A 20,862-nucleotide genomic window follows, 5' to 3' on the forward strand; every position below is an offset into this window, starting at 1 on the left:
TGCTTTCTTCTTCCATGACTTTTGGTCCCCCTGAGATCCCGGTCGAGACTACATTTCCCAGCAGGCCATACTCAGACCTACGGGTGCCCGCATGGGACCGTGGAACTTTGGGGGAGGCACAGTAGCAGTACGGGCTGCTGACCGGCCGGCCCTTCGCGGTTTGAATGGCTGCGGGCCCGGGCCCTGAGCGCATCTGAAGAGCCGCGGCCTCGGGGTGCGACATGGCATCTGGAGGCAAACAGTCGCCACCGCCTCCTCCTGCTGCTGCAGCCAGCTCAGAGGAAGAGGAGGAGGATGGCGACGCCGCGGACCGCGCGCAGCCCGCGGGGTCCCCGAGCCATCAGATCCAGCAGCGGTTCGAGGAGCTGTGCAGCCGCCTCAACATGGATGAGGCGGCGCGCGCCGAGGCCTGGAGCAGCTACCGCAGCATGAGCGAGAGCTACACGCTGGAGGTGCGTGCTCAGACCCTCCGCGGAAGTCGGGGACTCGGGGTGGCCCTGGAGTCACTTGGTCCTTTGCACCGCACCATTGCCTCTGCCCTGGCTTTGCAGCCGTCAGAGGAGACGCATTAAGTTTCGGGCTTGCTTACGTGTGAGAACGGCTTAGGATTTGTTGCCACCCACCCCCTGGCAGATGAAAAGCGAGTGTAGACACACAACATTTGTTGCTGAGGTTGGGCACTCTTTTTGGCTGTCATCCAGGTGTAGGCTTGTTATGTTCCGTTCTTGGGACCGGGCTCGCAGTTGACGAAAATGGCTATTCGGGCCAGTGCCTGTCAACTCTGCAGGCACCTCCCCTGTATGGGCCAATGGGAAGTGACACGGAAGTCCGGATTGTTTATCAGCTGCCTGTGCGATGGCCCTTTGATTTTATATATAGCTTATGGAAAGATCAGGGCAAACAGACCCTCGATCCGATCCGAAGGCTAAGCAAGGTGTTATTTAACTATAATATGGCTGTACTTGTGTCATTCTTCTGAGTCGGTTTATTTCCATGGGAAAAAAACCGTCACACATCGAATTCCCCTCTCTCCATTTTGTTACACCCACAAAAAAAAAAGAAAGAAAGAAGGAAAGAAAAGGAAGAAAAAAGAAAAAGAGAGAAAGAAAGGAAGGAAGGAAGGAAGGAAGGAAGGAAGGAAGGAAGGAAGGAAGGAAGGAAGATAGATGGCAGCTTTAGACCTAGATCTGAGTGACTCTGGACAAGTTTTTAACCACAGTGAAACTCTGTTTTGTTGTGTAAGCGGGTTTGTTATTTGTGCCCACTTCAAAGTGCTTACCTAAAGCCTAACTAAAGCAATGTGTGTATGTGTGCAGAAAATTTCATATACTGAAGCAGTCTGGCTGAAGAGCCCATAGCCTTCTTCCTGACTCGGTGTTTCCAGTAGCCAAACAAAGAAGGGAACTTCTGGTTTGAAGGGCATTAAATACCCCCAAACGAACTCTTACTTAACCTTAGAGATGGCACTATAAAGAAGAAGCATTATAGCAGAGGCTTCAATTCACAGACTAAGTCAAATGAAGCCCGGTGTTAAATATGCAAATGGCATTTAACAGATGCTTAGTAAATTCGTGTGTGTGTGTGTGTGTGTGTGTGTGTGTGTGTGTGTGTATGTATGTGTGTGTATGTATGTGATGTTTAGGTGTGTAGGTCAGAGGACGACTTTGGAGAATTTATCTTTTCACCAGTGGATCACTGCGGGTCTGTTAGATCTGTTTGTCAGCTAGCGCGTTACCTGCCCAACCTTGCCAACCCAATTAGTAAATTATTTTTGAAAACATTTACTATTTCTTGTTTGGACGAGGCTTTTTATTTGTTTGTTTATTATCTATTTCTTATTTGGATTGGTTAGTGAGGTTTTAATCTCAATTCTTAGCCCAGCTTACCTTTGTCATAGCTTCAACTGTCAACGTGGCACACCTGGGAAGGGAGAGACCTCATTTATGGAATCCCCTGCATCAGATGACAGTGGGCATGCCTGTGGGGCATGTCCTTCATTGCTAATTGATGTTGCCCACTGTGGCTTATGCTGCCCTGCTGGTCCTGAGCTGCTGATCCTAAAGAAGGAAGCATTACCTGTTTCAGGTCTTGTCTCCAGGTTCCTGCCTGGATTTCCTGGCTGCAACCTGTAACCCACCATAGTTTTCTAGGTACTGGGAATAAAGCAGTGGGCGAAACCTAAAACCCCCTGATGCACGAGTTTCCAGTCAGGAATACTGTACTGTGGGCAAGCAGTTGTCTGAAAGAGTACCGAGGAAATAAAGGTCACTTGATAGTTAATACTTACCATCTGCTTTAGAATTGTCTCAACTGTTTTCCTGAATTTTTTTAAAAAATTTTATTTTATGCAAATAAATGTTTTGCCCACATGTATGACTGTGTACCAGATGCAGGCTTGGAAGCTAAAGAGGCCAGAAGAGGGTGTCACAGCCCCTGGATCTGACATTATACAGTTATGTGCCACCACATGGGCACTGGGAATGAAACCAGAGACCTCTGGGAGAGCAGCCACTGCTCTTAACCACTGAACCATCTCTCCAGCCCCATTTTCTGAATTCTTGTAGTTTATTTCATTCTCACTGTTGTCAGCGAAGAAAATGAAACCTCTGGGCTTAAGTACTTTGCCCATAGAGAGATCTCTAATATGCAGCCAAGGCCGATCTGTGTTACATGGCAATGGACTGTAAATCTGAAATGACTTCTCCCCGCTGCCGCCGTTTTTTTGTTTTTTGTTTTTTGTTTTTTGTTTTTTTTTTTTTTTTTTTTTTTTGAGACAGGGTCTTATATAGTGCAGTCTGGCCTTGAACTTGCTGAGGGTATAGTTGAAGATGACCTTGAACTTCTGATCCTCAAGCCAACCGGGGTTCTAAGAGTGGGCCATCATATTCAGTTAATGCCCAAGACCTCAAGCATGCCAGGGAAGCATGACCCACCAAGCTGTCTCCTCAGCCTGACAATGACTGTTAAGGATTTCTCAACAGATATTTGCTAGGCTAATGATGAACCAGGTCAGAGGACTCTTCTTGTCTATTGTTGGTGGACCCAGGCATGTATTACTTTACAAAGTTCTTTTTCATTTCCTTTATCCTTCAACTGTTGTAACATTCTCATCCTTAAGACTATTTTCTTCTTTCCTTTTCTGGGAATGATGTAGTTGTTGCAGGATAATTTCCTGCTACATTGTATTTGCAGTAAAGCTCGGTGATTGGGCAGTAGAAGACATGGGTGGAGCTAAGAGTGAGAAGGAGGAAAGGAAGAGGAGAAAGAGGAGAGTTAGCACTAACACAGTTATAAATTCTCTCATCTCCCTTAAGCCCTTTTTTAGAATGAAGATGGCATCATAACTGCTTACCTGTATTCTTCCTAATAGATCTTGATGGCAGAAAACTTCAGTAGTTGAAAAGCTCAGTTTACCTTGAGGTCATACGATCGGGGAAACTGTGACACCATGGGGTTAAGGATGTGCTCCAGTGCAGTGTGGATGGTGGTGAGGCCTTGAGTTCTAACAGCATCAGTGCCCAAAACTAAAACCAAAACCTAAACCACCCTCCAAACCAAACACTGAGCAACTGAAACCGTTGCTCAGAGCTGTGTTTAAGGGGAGGAGAGAGGGCTTGGTGGGTAACGTACTGTGCGAGCATCTGGACCTGAGTCTGGATCCTAACAACCTTGCTGAAAGCTGGGATACCATGCTGTGCTGTGGGAATTCAGGCGGTACAAAGGAGATACCATGTTTCTGCATCAGAAAGACTGTTGTCTCACCCAGAAGCATTGAGTAGTAACAAGGGTAGGTATAGTTCAGCATGGCAGGGCTCCTTGGGCATCTCTCTGTGTATCACTGGCCACTACCATATTCTCTCTCTCAGCCTGACAGTTGAAGGGAGTCACACTTTTTCTATGCTGGTTTATGACATCCTCAGAGATGGAAGCAGGTGGTACTGGTGTTCCCTTCTGTGACCTTTGACATTGTGTAGCATCACTTTTACCTGTGGTGTCAGTAGAGACAATCAGGTAAAGGGGCATAGGACCTGCTTCAAGGTAAAGGAACAGAGACACAGTACCATGCATGGACAAATGTCAATGTCACATACTGGAAGAGGCCGTGGGCCAGGGCCATCATAGAAATATCACTTTCGATATGAGTGTGTGAAGTTTTACACTGAAACACAGAGAAGTCATTAGCTAAAACTCTGTTTTCTTTTTCAGGGAAATGATCTTCATTGGTTAGCATGTGCCTTATATGTGGCTTGCAGAAAATCTGTTCCAACTGTGGGCAAAGGGACTGTTGAAGGAAACTATGTATCTTTAACTAGAATCCTTCGATGCTCCGAGCAGAGGTAAGCATATTAGAGCTTAAAAAGTAGAATGTAGCTAAATTTAAAAGAAGCTTAGAAATCACACTGATAATGAAAATTCTCTTTGCTTACTATTTTCTGAGCATCTAACATGTACACAGCTGAATCTAGAATGGGAGTCGTGGTTTTCCTTTACCATTTCAGAGTCAGGGTCATATTGTATGAGCTTGAGTGTATTTGCATTGTAATACATTAAAGGTTATAACTTATTATATAATGATGCTATAAGTTTAAATAAAGATATTGAGAAGCTTTTGAAGATACCATGGATTGAAAAGGTAAATAAATGTGAATTATGAGACAATATGCTTAGATACATATGCATAGAACTTGTGTTTGAATGTACATGGGATACATAGTAAAACTGAAGCCACATGTTCTCTGATCCTAAAGAAACTCCTACACACATACGAAGATGTTTATTGCAACATTCAAAAATTGATGGTTTTTATATGTGTGTGAGTGTTTACATGTACATATGTGTATCACGTGTGTCCTTGGTGTCTGTGGAGGCCAGAAGAAGGCACTGGATTTCCTGGCACTGGAGTTACAGATGGTTGTGAGCTGCTGGGTCCTCTGCCAAGAGCAACAAATGCTCTTAGCCTCTGAGCCACCTCTCCAGTCCCACACCATTTTATTAAAGGGATATCAGAAGTGACCTGACTCTGTTCATTGAGTGAGTGCAGAAAGTTATTGTATGTTCATAGGAAGAAATGGTTTTAGTAATTAAATAAATAAGTTAGATATTTCCATGTTTTGATATTAATGAATCTCAGAAACATTAAATGAAGATTAGGTTGCAGAATGCTACTTATAGCGTGATATATTTTACATAAAATGTAAAAGCAAACAAAGGATATTACTTTTTTTATGAATATATGTATGGAAAAATAATCAGACTAACTTCAGAACTGGATTAACATTTGGGAGGTGTGGAAAAATAGATTAGGAAGATGTATAAATTTAATTTTTGGCTATTTCTATCCTAACTTTAGTATCATTCTAAAATTTTTTAGGCTCATTTTATTTTTGTGTACAAGCATTTTTGCCTGCATTTATGTATGTAGTACCATGTGCATGTTTGGTGTCTAAGGAGGTCAGAAGAGGACAACGGATCCCCTGGGACTGTAGAAAAGATGGTCATGTGTGACCTTGTGGTTGCTAGGCATTGAATCCAGGTCCTCTTCGAGAACAGCAAATGCTCTTAAGTATGATGAGCCATCTTTCCAGCCCAGTCGTTCTAGTATTTAAAAGCTCTGAGCCAGAGCCAATGAGAAGACTCCATGGGTAAAAGCTCCTGCCACACCCAGCAGAAAAATCCAAGTGATAAAGTCATTGAGGAAGGCACCAAGCATCAATTTCTGTCTTCCATGTACATTCCCACATGTCAGCTACATGCACATACACACACATACACACAAAGAAACCGAACCTGAGCAGAGTAGTTCAGGAGGGCTGGAGTAAGAAGGCAAAGGGTAGGAGTTTCAGCTAGTTAAAGACATCCATTGGATTTTATGTCGTTGTCCAAATATAACTCAACGGAATGACTTTGGTTTACTGTATTGGCATTTACTTGTATTGGCATAACATCACCTTTATGTTACTAAAGTACCTCATTCTTTTAATGTCAGCCTAATTGAATTCTTTAACAAGATGAAGAAGTGGGAGGACATGGCAAATCTACCCCCACATTTCCGAGAACGTACTGAAAGATTAGAAAGAAACTTCACTGTTTCCGCTGTAATTTTTAAGAAATATGAACCCATTTTCCAAGACATTTTTAAATATCCCCAAGAAGAACAACCTCGCCAGCAAAGAGGAAGAAAGCAGAGGTATGTGTCTGTGTGTCTCTGGAAAAATGGTTTCATAAGTAATTCCTCCTGAGAAGCTGGGATTTTTTTTTTCTTGTTGGTTTTGAGACAGGACCTTGCTATGTAGCCTTGGAGGCCTGGAGTTCACTATGTAGACCAGCTTGGCCTCCAACTCAAAAGATCTGCCTTCCTCTGCCTCTGAGTCCTGGGATTAAAGACACGTACTCCCACGCCTGGCTTAGAAAGTATTTGTGTGAATAACAATTTGTTGCTGCTCTCTGCCGTGTGTCAGAAATTGCCTGGTTTCTTTCACAGTTCAGAATGTTTGGCTTTTACATTGAGATAACTTTTCCCTTTTTTATTTAAGCAACCAAAAGTGTAGGTTGTACAAGTCAGACCCCAAGCACTTTTTCCAGTTGACTTTCTTGGTATTGATCAGATACAGATATTTTCTATTATTTGACCTTTATGTCAAACTGAACAATAGTCCCTGAAATGAGTTTGATGTTCATAACCAGTCAACACCAAAGAAACTAGCTTAGGTGAGAATAGGGAGATTCAACTACTGTGAACTTGTTTTCTGGTCAGGTCTACAAAACCAGTTTACTCTAGCTAGTTTTCTGGCCTTATAATTACAAGACACAAACTTAATAGCCAAGGTTATTTTAAACAGAAAGGGAAACTTTGCTTCTAAAGTACGTGAGGAAATTTCCTCTTCAATAGAGCTACAACAGTATTCATAAGAAATATACAAGAGGCTGGGCATAGTTACACAGAACTGTAATCCCAGGAGGCTGAGGCAGGAGGATCACCTGGACTCTATAAAAGAGATTCTGTTTCAGTCAAAAAGAGAGAAATAAAACAAAGCAAAATCAAAACACCCTAAAATGGGGGAAGGAATATCATTGTGTAGCCCAGGCTGGCCTCAAACTTGCTATTCTTCTGTATTGGCCTTGCAGGCGCTGGGATTACAGGAATGTTCTACCACCCCCAGTTTACTCTATAGGTCTTGGCACTTTCTAGCACTTTCTGCTAAAAGTTTGATGGCCCGGCCTCGTGAGTGTGACTAATGTACAACTGTGACTATGTCACTATATGTTAAACACAACAAGAAATTATCGTCTTGGTATTGTGTAGTGGATGGGCATTCAAACAGAACCATGGTCTCTCTTCTGAGAGCTGACAGTAAAGCAAGAGAGAAGAAATAGCATACAGACCATGAGAGTGCAGCAGACACAGAAAAGTGAGATTTCTGAGGCCAAGATAAACCTAGATGACCCAGTTTGATACCATTGCATAGAGGAAGCAGAACTGGGTAGGATTTGGCAGATGACTAGGGATAGCGATGGGGCCTTCGGTACAGAGGATACAGCGATATGTATGTGCAGAGGCAGCAAGAGGGACTTGGGGAAGCAGATCGGTTAGGTACTTCCAGGGCCCTAATGTTAGAGCTAAAATGTAGAGTAGCTTATATATTACAAGCAAAAAAGCCTAAATTTTATATTTGAGGCTATCAAAATCATAAATAGGTTAGCATATACTGCAGCAGAAAGGCCTTAGCTTTTTTTTCTTTTTGAGACTGGGTCTCATGTAGCCCAGGTATCCTTGAACAAGTTAAATAGTCAAACATGGCCTTGAACTACAGATTCTACTACTTCCTGAGTACTGCAATAAGCTACTAGATTAAATCCAGTACCACTCCTACCTAGAGTAACTTGGACAGATGAAGGAGAAAGGGCCAGGAAAACAAGTGTCTGTTCCTGCTAGGACCAGAGCTAAACCCCACCTTGCTCTTCTCCAGGACCGGTGCTCTTCTTGATCCTGCTGTAAAGCTGGGCATGGTGACATACATCTGTAATCCTAGCATTTGGCAGATACAGGTGTTCAAATCAGCCTCTGCTAAATATCGAGTTCAAAGCCAGCCTGGGTGACATGAGAGCTTGTCTCAGAAAACAAAAATAAAGCAAAAGATGAGGCTCTTGTGATTTGGACCCAATAGAAATCTGGTTTAAGCACTGGCAAGAGATTTTGGTAGAAAAGCCAAGCGACAGCAGATCTGAGACCCCCATAATACAATAGGTCTCTTAGTGGGTGGAGTATAGGCCTAAAGATAGGGCCAGAGTTTACTGCAGAATGACCTTTCATGATTTTATAGCGTGGATTATTTTAGGGAGAGGGTTGCAGTTCATCTGCATGAGGAAAAGCAGTAACCCCAGACTGCCTGCAGCCCGGAAGCAGCGTTAGCAGCTGTACTGATGTCATCACAAGAGCTGTAGTTTTTCCTCGTACTTTGTGCCTTATGTATCTTTACCCTAGAAACTTAGAAAGGAGTTTGTTTGTTTGTTTGTTTGCATCTGAGCTGCTTTTCCTGCCTCCTGGCTGTTTGCTTTTAGTATTTGGTTGGGGCAGAGTGTCTTGTACGTTTCCATGAAAAGCCACATCTGTTATCCCTGGGGCTTGATTCATATCTGATTTTGTTTGGGTTGTCTTTTTGTGATTCTTTTATTTGTCTTGCAACTTTGTTTTTCTCCCTCTCCAGGCGACAGCCCTGTACCACGTCTGAAATTTTCCATTTTTGTTGGGTGCTTTTTATATATGCAAAAGGTAAGAGTAATGTGTATTCGAACAGGAATTAGCTAACTGTTTTTAGGTCCTGATTTTGTCTGCTATATTATGAATCAGTAAGAAAGCCTCACTTCTCGTATGAGGCTCTTCAGTACTGTCTTTACAGTATCCACGTCTCCTCATACTAAATGGCACACCCCTCACTTTAGTCTTGTCCACACCTCTTTGACGTGAAGCTACCCTTCCAGGTTGTGAACAGAACCACGGCACGCTGCATTAGCTTGTATTTGGGGCTCTGCTCTTCATATTCTGTGCCTCATTCACTGAGTGGGACTGAAGTCCTCAGAATAGGTCTGATGATGACTTTCTGCATGTCTACAGGTGACAAGAGTGACTAAACTTAATCCGATACTTAGACTCTCTTTCTCTCCTCTTTTCATTCCATTGCCCTATGCAAGGTACGCAGGCACTAAAGTACACCTCTGTGACTTTGGTATATTCTGTAGAGGGATGACGCTTAACAGTCTAAAGGAGAAGGTACAGTTACACACGTTAGGTTTTTCTCTACAGATTGTGCATACTGCTGCCACTAAGATAGTTCAATGAGATACAAAGTGTTAGAATTGGATGGAGTTGCATGCATCCTGGAGGGCCCCCTTTATGTATGCAGGATACCGCCTAAGACCTGAGACCAAAGATACTTCCACCCTTTGAATGGTATGATTCTTGCTATACATACCTACACAAAGTTGAATTTATACATCAAACATAGTTAGAGATAAGAACAGAGAAGTTATGGTTGTAGAGTAGATGTTATCTAAATTCTGTCTCTATAAATTACCTTATTGTACTCTAAGTCTTAGCAGAACCAGCATATGACTCTTTTAAGGATTCTGTTTTCTATGCATGGGCATTTACTTGCATGTCTATCACCATGTGCATGCAGTACCAGAGAGGTCAGAAGGGGGCATCGGATATCTCCAAGAGGTTGCTGGCAACTCAACCCTGGGCTCTCTGGAAGAGTAGCCAGTGTTCTTAACCACTGAGCCATCTATCCAGCGCTTTTAAAAACCTTTTTAAAAATTTAAATTAAGGACACTCATTTTACTTAATGGAAACACTTCCACCTACTGGCTTTTCTTTGGCAAGTTGCTGAACGACCTTAGGAACATTGCTAAGTGAAATACATGTTGCTTGAATAAAATCTCTGCTGTATGGAGACAGTAGATCAAATAACCACAAAAACAGCTAATTGGCTTATGGACACATAGCATATTCAGCCTGGACATGCAGGATACAGGGAGGACAGAGCTATCCACAGAGGTGAGCAGAACAGTGAAACATGCAATTTTAAATGTAGTTTTTATTTGTTTGGGGCTAACTCTTTAGGCCAGTCTGACTTGTAATTTGTGGCCCTCCTGCCTCAGTCTCCCGAGTACTTAGATTATTGGCATCCCTGCCTATCTGAGAATTATTTCTTAAATTTTCTATTTGATATTTTTGTTCTGTTGATCAAAGGTAACCGAAACTATAAAAATAAAGCCATGGATTAGGGAAAATAACTGTGTAAGAGAGTCCCTTTATCAGGTCAACTATCACAACTGATTCATTTCAGGATTAGACAACTAAAGCCAGAAACTGTTAAGGTTATGCTTGCAGACACTAACCTAGCATAACTGTCCTCTGAGAGCCTCCACTTTGCAGTTGACCAAAGCAGATGCAGAGACCCATAGCCAAACAGTAGACTGAGCTCAGGGAGTGTTGTGGAAGAGTTGGGGGAAGGATTGAGGAGCCATAAGGGGATAGAACTCCACAGGAAGGCCAAAAGAATCAACTAATCTGGACCTTGGGGACTCCCAGAGACTGAACCACCAACCAAAGAGTATATATGGACTGCCCACCCCCCACATATGTAGCAGATATACAGCTTGGTCTTGTGGGTCCCCCAACAACTGGAAATGGGGCTGTGTCTAACTCTAGTGCCTGTGGATCCTGTTCCCCTAACTGGGCTGCCTTGCCTGACCTCAGTGGGAGAGAATGTACCCAGTCCTGTAGTTACTTGATGTGAGTTGGTACTCCTTTTTCTCAGAGGAGAGAGGGAGGGAAGAGGGGAGGGACTGTTTAAGGGGGACTGGGAGGAAAGAGGGGGCTGCGATCAGGATCTTAAGTGAATAAATAAATTAATTAATGGAAAAAAATAAAAGAATAATGTAAGGATTTGAACCCAGCTCTCCTGTTTCCTGTTTGAGGCTGAACATGAAGGTGTGGTTTCCAGGAGTGCTGTAATTGCAGCTGCTCCTCTCTAAGGCAGCAGAGGGGGTCCTCCATCATTCCTGAGCTGTGTGCCCAGTGGAAGGAAGAGTCTTTGTGAGCTTCTTAGTTATGCTTTCATAGCAATGACACTGGCAGCCTTGAGTGCAGTCAGAAGTGACAGACGTGGCCCAGTGGTGGAGTACTTGTTCAATATGCACGAGACCCTGTATTCAATCCTGAGCACCACAAATGTAAAAATAAAATAAAATAAAATAGATATAAACATATTATCTTATGTGACTGGTATTATATATGATAGCAGTCTTACGATCATATTGGATAACTGTGTGGCTACTACGATTTTAATCTAGTTTGTATGTGCTTAGGAGTGAATGTATTTGCTAGTATTTGCTAGTATATAAACTATTAGAACAATGGCAGAGTCTCAGGCAGAATCCACTGCTTTTAGCTTTGGTTCTTGGGTTTCGTTGTTGATTTTTGTTTTTTGTTGTTTTGAGATGGGAGTTTGTGTTTGTTCCCTGGGCTGGATTGAAGCTTCCAGTATTGAGTTTGGGGGTGCAGCACAGCTCAGTGTGGCTTATGTGGTGTGCTTGGATGGGTAGCTTAGCTGCTTTAGTTCAGTACTTGTTTTCTTTCAGGGGAAGATGTATTTTGTCTGTAGCCTATGGTTGTTTTAGATAATCTCGCTCCCAGTAAGAAGCTCATTCTCTATATTTGTTGATCTGGCATGGCAAGTGACAAGTTTGAACTGTCACATGAAGGGCTTTTTGACTATTTTCTGTTTTCATAGGACAGGAAATGTTTTTCCTGGACAAGTAAGCCAAATCTAGAGGTTACGTCTTGGCATTATCTCTTGATTAAATGGTAAAGTGGCTTGTAAATTATGGTTCATTTATAAGGTCAAGTTTTGAGACAGCTAATATGTCCTGTTGGGACTGTCCTGAAATTTCATTTAGAACTCGACCTCTAGGGACATTTCCGCCTGTGGTTAGGAGTTACAGTGCTGCTGTACCTGCTCTGTAGTGAGCACACACAGAAACAAGTCCAGGCTTGCTAGTGATGGCTCAAAAACAGGAAGTGTTGCTTCCCGTTTTATGTATAATAGGGGTAGACTTTTAATATTTGACCTTTTATAGCAGAGGCAAGCAAGTTAACTTGGTTGTATCAATGCAGAATTTAATCTCCTAATAATTATTTGCCTCTCTGGCAGCAGCAGGATTGATTATTTATTTATTTATTTATTTATTTATTTATTTATTTGGTTCAACCTATCCCCCAAAGAAAAAGCTAAGGTAGGTGGTGACTTTCTGTGGAAGGAACTTAATGGAGAAAGTCTGATACAGAGCCAACTGAGACGAAGGAAAGCATGTGTGCTGGAGACTATGTGTGAAAGTGTGATGCATGCTTTGTGTCTGCAGTGTGACAATGCTGAGGTGTGACAGTGGCTCTTCAGACAGATGCTTGATAAAGTTAAACAGAGCAGTTCAGCATCCCTCCTAAACAGCACTGTAGGAAGGGCGTGTCTGCAGACGTGAGCTCGATTCATTTTCTCCCTCCCTCCCTCCCTCCCTCCCTCCCTCCCTCCCTCCCTCCCTCCCTTCCTTCCTTTCTTCTTTCCTTTCTTGCTACAAGCATGACAGTTATCCTTGGGACAGTAGTAGCTTTTGAAGTCAAATGTCTGTATCTATGTTCCGTTGAATTAATGGGAATGACCTTTATTGCTACATAGGAAAGGATTTTATAAAACCTTACCATTACTGCTCTAATGAAAGGCCCTCTTCTCTTTAGATTGCAGATATGAGAAAAATCATACATGGCTCATTTTCTAGTGGTTTACCTTTAAATATTTCTAGTTATTTTCACTGCAGAAAAACTTTTTAATGTAAAAATGATTTGTTACAGTTTAAGAAAGTTAATAAAATTGTGTGTGTGTTCAGAATTCCAAAGACTAGAGCAGTCGTAGTTGAGGTTATAGTTCACTACTAGCTACTTAATAGACGCCTAGTGAATGTATATTGAATTTAAGTAAAGTTTTAGTTTTCATTAAATTCTTAGACATACATTAAAATATCAGTGTCCTAAAATGTAAATTTGCCAAAACTCTTGAACCAACTTGGTATAATGGTGTATGGTGTCATTATAACTAAAGGAAGCAATTGTTTTTAAAATACTGTGCTGTGGATGCTGATTTAACTGTGACTTTTACAACCCTGTAGGAAACTTCCCCATGATTAGTGATGATCTGGTCAATTCCTACCATCTTCTGCTATGTGCATTAGACTTAGTTTATGGAAATGCCCTACAATGTTCTAACCGTAAAGAACTTGTGAACCCTAATTTTAAAGGTAAGTTTATTCACAGCCCATGTTTCTGCATGATTTTTACTCGTGGAAACTGTATCCCCAGATGCAGGTTTGCTAGCCTCGGAGAGCATGAGTATCGGGGAGCTTCCACCACCTGAGTCCTACAAAGTGCTTATACTGAAGTCAGCATCTCCAGACAGTTTTAAAATGTTTCTTTCATTTTATTTTATGTGTATGAGTGTTTTGTCTGCATGCATGTTTGTGTACCAGATGTGTGCCTGGTATTCTCACAGGCCAGAAGGAGAGTGTCAAGTCCTGTGAACCAGGCTTATAGATGGCTGTGAGTGATGTGTGCTGGGAATTGAACCTAGGTCCTCTGGAAGAGTAAGCTGTGCTCTTAATTAGTGAGTCATCTCTCCAGTCCCCACCCCACCCCCACCCCTAAAAAAAGAAAAGCAAATATCACCAAATTTAGTTTAAATGATAACTTTGGAGGCTTTTGAAAAATATATAGAAAAAGAGAAGACTGTAGAAACTCATAGTATGAAGATAACTCTAAAACCATGGTAGTATTTTTGGGCGTTGGCACGTTTGGTGCTTAATGCACTCCAAGTAGCAACAAAGAATTGACTATAAGAACCGAATTTTACTTCTTTTGCTACAGAAAAATAAAATTCTGGCCGGGCGGTGGTAGTGCATGCCTTTAATCCCAGCACTTGGGAGGCAGAGACAGGCGGATTTCTGAGTTCGAGGCCAGCCTGGTCTACAGAGTGAGTTCCAGGACAGCCAGGGCTACACAGAGAAACCCTGTCTCAAAAACAACAACAACAAAAAAAAAAGTTCTGAAACAACAAGAACTTTGCTCTCTAGGTAACTGGTATGAGAATCATACTCCTTTTGGCAGTACGTGTACTATGCTTTATATTATGTAATTTCTGTAAGCCATACATGTAAACACTGAGGCTGTATAGACTATATTTCTGATTCTGTGTGAAGAACACAGTGGAAGAATTCTGATCATCAGTTTGGGCCTGGTTTTAATTAGAACTTCAACTTGCCCATCAGGGTTGATTTTAGTGGACGTAGTTACTACAATTACCTGTCACTCAGAAGGTGTGAGATGTCAGCCTGAGAGGGAGTCTGTGACAGAGTTTGTGACAGACCGCTTGGCTGGCCCTGAGTTTGATCTTCAGTACTGCAGAATGAACAAGACAGCAGAAAAATCAAGCTTTAGATTTCACCAAAGAGTTTTTGGTTGTGCGTGTTCATCTAATAAAGATGGTGCAGATGGCCCAAAATTCAAAGGATTAAATCTTGGTCCAAGCATTTTAGACAAGGAGCATTTGACCTTTGCCCCTTTCTGTGCTCCCCTTTCATCTTGACTTTATTCTTTCACCCTTTTTCTGGGGACTGAACACAGGGTGCTCTGGTACTGTGCTACATCTGTTGCTTCCATTTGATTTTTTAAAAAAGATTTATTTATTTCATTTTTTTGAGTACACTGTAGCTGTCTTCAGACACACCCGAAGAGAGCATTAGATCCCATTACAGATGGTTGTGAGCCACCATGTGGTTGCTGGGAATGGAACTCAGGACCTCTGGAAGAGCAGTCAGTGCTCTTAACTGCTGAGTCATCTCTCCTGCCCCTATTTGATATTTTTATTTGTTCTGTTTTTACCTTCTTTAACTTTCTTTGATTTTTTATGTTCTTATGAAAGAGCACACTATAAATTAGTATAAATGTCTAATATGGTCAAGTCAAAGTGGACAGTCTGTAAGCTGTGTCATTTTAAAAATTGTCACATTTTAGTGTGGGCAGCAGGGGGAAGGCCTGGGCCTGCCACAGTATGCATGTACAGGTGAGAGGACATTTGAGGGACTCTATTCTCTCCTCCAGCACCTGAATCTTAGTGATCACACCGGTTGTCAGGCTTGGAACTGGGTGTCTTCACCTGATGAACCATCTCAGCCACTGAAATGGGTACTGGTTTGTTTGTTTGTTTGTTTGTTTGTTTGTTTGATTCAGAGTCTCTGCAGCTCTGGCTGTCCTGGAACTCAATATGTAGACCAGGCTGGCCTTGAACTCACAGAGATCAACCTGCCTCTGTGGCTGAGTGCTGGGATTAAAGTTGTGTGAGCCACCTTACCTGGCAGAAATATGTGTGTGTGTGTGTGTGTGTGTGTGTGTATATTCGAATGTAAGACTCATTTGCAGAACACAATTGCTGATGTTTTTCAGATAGTCCCCCAACTTTTTATTTTTCTAACAGCCTTTAGTCACATACTAATCTTTTGAGTAGTGATGTGTTTTACCTCCACCACCATTTTAAAAGGTATTTAATTTATAACTTATGTAGTCCTTTCTCTATGTGAGACAGGATCTTACAGCTCAGGCGGTCCTAGTTCACAACAGCCCTCTTGAGCACTGGGTGTAGGTTGAGGAAGAATGTCCCTTTTTATTTGTTTGTACTGGGGATGCTGCATATCCAGCTCTGTCTCCATCTCTGGTCATCTTTTGAGGTATATGTAAATTAGTTACACAGGCCGATCATATCCTGACCAGACTAGCATTTCCGTTTCAGTGTATTTGTATGTTAGCTAGTCGATGCTGACCAGTGTCTCCATTTTGTGATTTTATACATCGTAGGCCTGTCAGAGGACTGCCACCCCAAGGACTCTAAACCTTCCTCTGAGCCCCTGTGTGTCATTGAGAAGCTCTGCTCCTTACATGACGGTCTGGTGCTGGAGGCAAAGGGAATCAAGGAGCATTTCTGGAAACCCTATATTAGGAAACTTTTTGAAAAAAAGGTTTGTAAATAACAACATATGGATGTTTTCTGGATAAAGACTTGGTTGCATGTAACCTAAGGACCTTTCTTTTCATCATAGCTCCTCAAGGGGAAGGAAGAAAATCTTACTGGCTTCCTGGAACCAGGAAACTTTGGAGAGAGTTTGTGAGTACTTAATGCTGTAGACCTGTTAGGTTAGTTGTGTTCAGTTGCTTGGTTTTGAGCTTTTTTTTTTTTTGAGACGGGTTTTTATTAGTAGTCCTTGCTGTTCTTGTTCTGTAGACCAGGCTGGCCTCCAACTCAGGCTAGCTTCCACCTGCCTCTGCCTCCCCATACTTGGCTTGCTCTAATATTTTAACATACCTGTGAAGAGACCTTGTGCTCAGTGTTTGTACTGCTTGGACATTTTTTAAAAAAGATTTATTTATTTTTATTGCTATGAGTACACTGCAGCTGTCTTCAGACACACACTAGAAGAGGGCATCGGATCCCATTGCAGATGGTTGTGAGCCACCATGTGGTTGCTGGGAATTGAACTCAGGACCTCCACCGAGCCATCTCTCCAGCCCCTGTTTGGACATTTTTAATGCTTTATGGTAGAACTCATAGAAGCCATAACAGTTCTGGAAACTTCTACCATAAGCACATATCTTTAAGCTCAGTGAAACTTGTTTTTGTTCTGTTCAAAGTTTTATTACTCAAGATTATGGATTATAAATTTTGAAATTAAGAAATGCTTTTGTAGGCTAGAGTGATGGCTCAGCAGTTAAGAGCATTGACCACTTTTCCAGGGGTCCTGAGTTTAATTCCCAGCAACCACATGGTGACTTACAACCATCTGTAATGGGATCCAGTGCCCTCTTCTGGTGTGTCTGAAGACAGCAACAGTGTATTCTTATACATGAAATAAATAAATAAATAAATAAATAAATAAATAAATATTTTTTTAAAAGAAGAAGAAAGAATTCTATACCTAGCCATCAGGGCACATGGCTGACATGTCAGCGCTTGGGAGCTGAGGCAAGGTGATTGTGAGTTTGAGGCTACTTTGTCTCCAAAAAAAAAAGTTAAGAAAAGGAAAAGAAGACATGTATTTGGATATTTAGAGGTGACAAATGTGGTACTACCATGTGTTTAGAGGTGCTAAGAACAGTTGAGGTAGTGTTCCTGAATGGTCATATGCCAGTTGTATGTCACCCAGGATCACAATTGTTTATACTTCAGGTTAGTATAATTTAGCATATTGAGTGATTATTATTATTATTTATTAACTTATTGGAGGCATGTTTGTTCAAGTCTCCTACCTTGACACACTATTGAAAAAATATATTCAGTGTGTGCTGGACACACAGATTAAAGCAAGCTACATCTTCTCTTCAGTTTTTGTAATGAGCAATTACTCTACAGAAATAAATGACCTTGAGAAATTTACCAGATCTTGTAGTAAAACACTGAGTGGCGTGAAGCACAAGCTGAAATGGTCATCCTGTTTCCCCATAGTAAGGCTGTTAATAAGGCATATGAAGAATACGTGTTAGCCGCTGGGAATCTGGATGAACGGATATTTCTTGGCGAGGATGCCGAGGAGGAAGTTGGGACTCTCTCACGGTGTCTAAGTGCTGCCTCGGGTACAGAGAGTGCTGAACGAACACAGATGAGAGACATTTTGCAGCAGCATCTTGACAAGGTGAGTCAAGTCAAGTAGAAAACAGATGAGTCTCATGTGATGTACTCACCACGTTTCAAAGTCCTGGGAGAGAGGGGGCTGCAGCAAGAAGAAACCAGCTTCTCTTGTGTTTTCTTAATCCTGCATGTATGTATGTTTTAGATGCTTAAAAGAAAAGTCAAGTTACCTTACTGATTTATTTTTCATTTAGTACCAACTTTCAAAGGTGTTTGTTAGGTCTGAGAAGAAAATTGACTGTTAAATCTAAACAGATACGTCCCGCTGGCGGTCTTTGCTTTGGAAAAAAATGGGCTGTAGAGTATACTCTGCACAGTGGTCACAGAAACATTTAGAAAACATTAATCAACCCTAAGTGGAGCCCGTGGGTCTACAGTCAATCTTTGAGAAAATTCTTTTGCACCAAAACCAATTTTTAGGCTGATGGAGACCAGTGACTCAGATTTTCACCTCCTACAACTGAGAAGCTTCGGGGTTGACACTGGCCTGTTGTCTCCCTCTCCCCTCTCGCCCCCTTCTCTCTCCCCCCTCTCCCCTCTTCCCTTTCGCCTCTTCCCCTCTCCCCTCTCCCCTCTCCCCTCTCCCCTGACCCCTCTCGCCTCTCCCCTCTCCCCCCTCTCTCCTCTCCCCTCTCCCCCCCCCTCCCTTTTTCTTCCTCCCTCCCTCCTTTTTCTTTTCTTTTCTAACACAGGGGGCTCATAATGCATCCCAGGTTAACCTCACATTTATAGCAATCCTGCCTCAGCTGCATGAGTGCTGTGGTTAGAGACATGATTCACTCCCCTTGCCACCACATCAGAGCCTGTGCCCTTACTTACCCTTAAAGTAATAGCCCAGCATACCTCATCCTCAAGACCTTTTCTCTGACTGTGCTGTTCTTGCTCTCTTAGTATTATGCCATAGGTAAAATTGAACTGTTCTGTCTTTCTCCATTAGAGTACAAGCTTCAGGAGGACCGAAGCTAGTGCTGTGGACAGTGTGTGCCACGTAGTAGTTATCCCTAAAATTTTACTGTTGATATTTATCAAGAGGGAAGAACGAGTCTGGTGTGGATTTAACAGTGAGGGTTATTAGCACATGGCACTTGAGATGTCTCTGGAGGGTCCTAGTTGCCTGGGTGGGCAGTTTAGTGGAGCTTCTGGGAGAGGTTGGAGTTTTGGTTGTATGTTCTGGAGTCACACGTGTCTGGATGGTTAAAATTATGAAGTGAAGATTCCCAGCAGTGAGACTGAATATCTAAAGCAGTGGTTCTCAATCTGTGGGTCATGACCCCCCTTGACAACGCTCTATCTCCAAAAATATTTACATTATAATCATAACTGTAGCAAATTTAAGTTATGAGGTAGTATCGAAGTAATTTTATGATGGAGGTCAGGAACTGTATTAAAGGGAAGGTTGAGAACCATTCATCTGAAGGCAGAGTACTGGAGCACACCAAACCCTTTCTCTACTGGGAGAAGGTATATCCTGGGGTTTTGTTGCTGTTGCTGTTTTGGTTTTTTGAGACAGGATCTCTTTATGTACTCCAGTCTGTCCTGGAACTAAATCTCTAAATGGGCCAGGCTAGCCTCAAACTCACAGAGATCCGCCTGCCTCTTCCTTTGAGTGCTGAGATTAAAGGTGTGTGCCACCGCACCTGGCCTGGTATTTTATACCTGAGTTAAAAGAAAGTACCCCCTAAGTGACAATAGCAGGGGACTGTGAAGCTCAGTCCCTTACCAACATGGGAAGCCCCTTGCTGACTTGAGGACTTTGAGCAGGAAGCTGTGATTGTCACACCAATGCTGCTTGTGGATGAGATGGTTTTCTGTGGTTTTGGCTGCTAGGAGCTCTTCATATGCACCAGGACATTTTTGTTTCACAGTACAGGCAGGTAGTGCTTCATACACAGGGGAAGTGGGTGCCACAGGAAGCCCAGATAGCAGCCGCACTCGGATGTACCCGATGCGCCCAGGCCATTTATGGCTGTTCAACAGCAGTATGATTTTCCTGAAACCGAGCGAAGGCCATGGCTCTGCTGTTGTTTAAGACACGTAGGACACACATTTACTTCCACTTAGTGAGCATCTTGTGTTTTTCTGTGTCCTGAGATTGAATAGTTCTGTTACTGAGTAAAATCTTTGCTGAGCATTTTTGAAAGTTTAGGATGAGTGTAGTCATCACTCAGGGATGGTTGCTGGATTTTCACTATTAACAAATGCTCAAGCCAGCTTAACCTTTCAGAGTTTCTTCGAACAGTTAGAAAAGCTGATTTGGGGTTAATGTACTCATGCTTAAATTCTTTGACACAGGTCAGATATTTTTCATCTGTGTATTCAAGAATGTTGGCTAACTTGCTTCTCTGAAGGCCTTTCTACTTGAGAAAAACTGTCCTGGATTCTAGGAATGAAAGCCAGGGGATGGGCTGGAGAGATGGCTCAGCGGTTAAGAGCACTGACTACTCTTCTAGGGGTCTGGAGTTTTAATTCCCAGCAAGCACGTGGTGGCTCACAACCATCTGTAGTGGGATACAGTGCCCTCTTCTGGTGTGTTTGAAGGGAGCAACAGTGTACTCACATACATAAAATAAATAAATCTTAAAAAAAAAAAGAAAGCCAGGGGAGAGTGATGAGGACTCGCCCTCCATGAGATTGACGTAAATTAATCCACAGATTCTTTTTTTTTTAAAGTTTATTTATTTATTATATGTAAGTACACTGTAGCTGTCTTCAGACACCCCATAAGAGGGCATCAGATTTCATCACAGATGGTTGTGAGCCACCATGTGGTTGCTGGGATTTGAACTCAGGACCTCCAGAAGAGCAGTCAGTGCTCTTAACCGCTGAGCCATCTCTCCAGCCCCCTAATCCACAGATTCTTATTTAGGCCGTATCTAAGCCATTGCTTTCCTGTGCGCATCCTTGAGTGTGAGACTGCAGCCGTGGAGAGTGTCGGCATGGGGAGCGATGTTCTTAGTGTTTACAAGTGTGAGCTCCCTGAAGGAGAGCTACTAGACAAAGCGAGCTTGTGTAAGTGAGTAAGTGAGTGAGTGTGAGTGTGTGAATGAGTGTATGAGTGAGTGTGTGAGAATATGAGTGAGTG

At 42.4% G+C, this 20,862-nt stretch overlaps 1 protein-coding gene across 5 annotated transcripts in view; it reads left to right on the forward strand.

The window, feature by feature from the left end:
- Window positions 1-221: 221 nt before the first annotated feature.
- Rbl2 (RB transcriptional corepressor like 2) overlaps window positions 222-20,862 on the forward strand; it is a 51,348-nt gene continuing 30,707 nt past the window's right edge. For all 5 annotated transcript variants that reach the window (XM_028788212.1, XM_028788213.1, XM_028788214.1 and 2 more), the window contains exons 1-8: window positions 222-452; window positions 4,207-4,337; window positions 5,987-6,187; window positions 8,706-8,770; window positions 13,222-13,350; window positions 15,956-16,116; window positions 16,198-16,262; window positions 17,598-17,784. In XM_028788212.1, the coding sequence (XP_028644045.1) occupies window positions 222-452; window positions 4,207-4,337; window positions 5,987-6,187; window positions 8,706-8,770; window positions 13,222-13,350; window positions 15,956-16,116; window positions 16,198-16,262; window positions 17,598-17,784 (1,170 nt within the window). The remainder of the gene's footprint in view (window positions 453-4,206; window positions 4,338-5,986; window positions 6,188-8,705; window positions 8,771-13,221; window positions 13,351-15,955; window positions 16,117-16,197; window positions 16,263-17,597; window positions 17,785-20,862) is intronic.

Source organism: Grammomys surdaster, unplaced genomic scaffold, assembly GCF_004785775.1.
Source record: "Grammomys surdaster isolate TR1022 unplaced genomic scaffold, NIH_TR_1.0 125739, whole genome shotgun sequence".
Taxonomy (NCBI): domain Eukaryota; kingdom Metazoa; phylum Chordata; class Mammalia; order Rodentia; family Muridae; genus Grammomys; species Grammomys surdaster.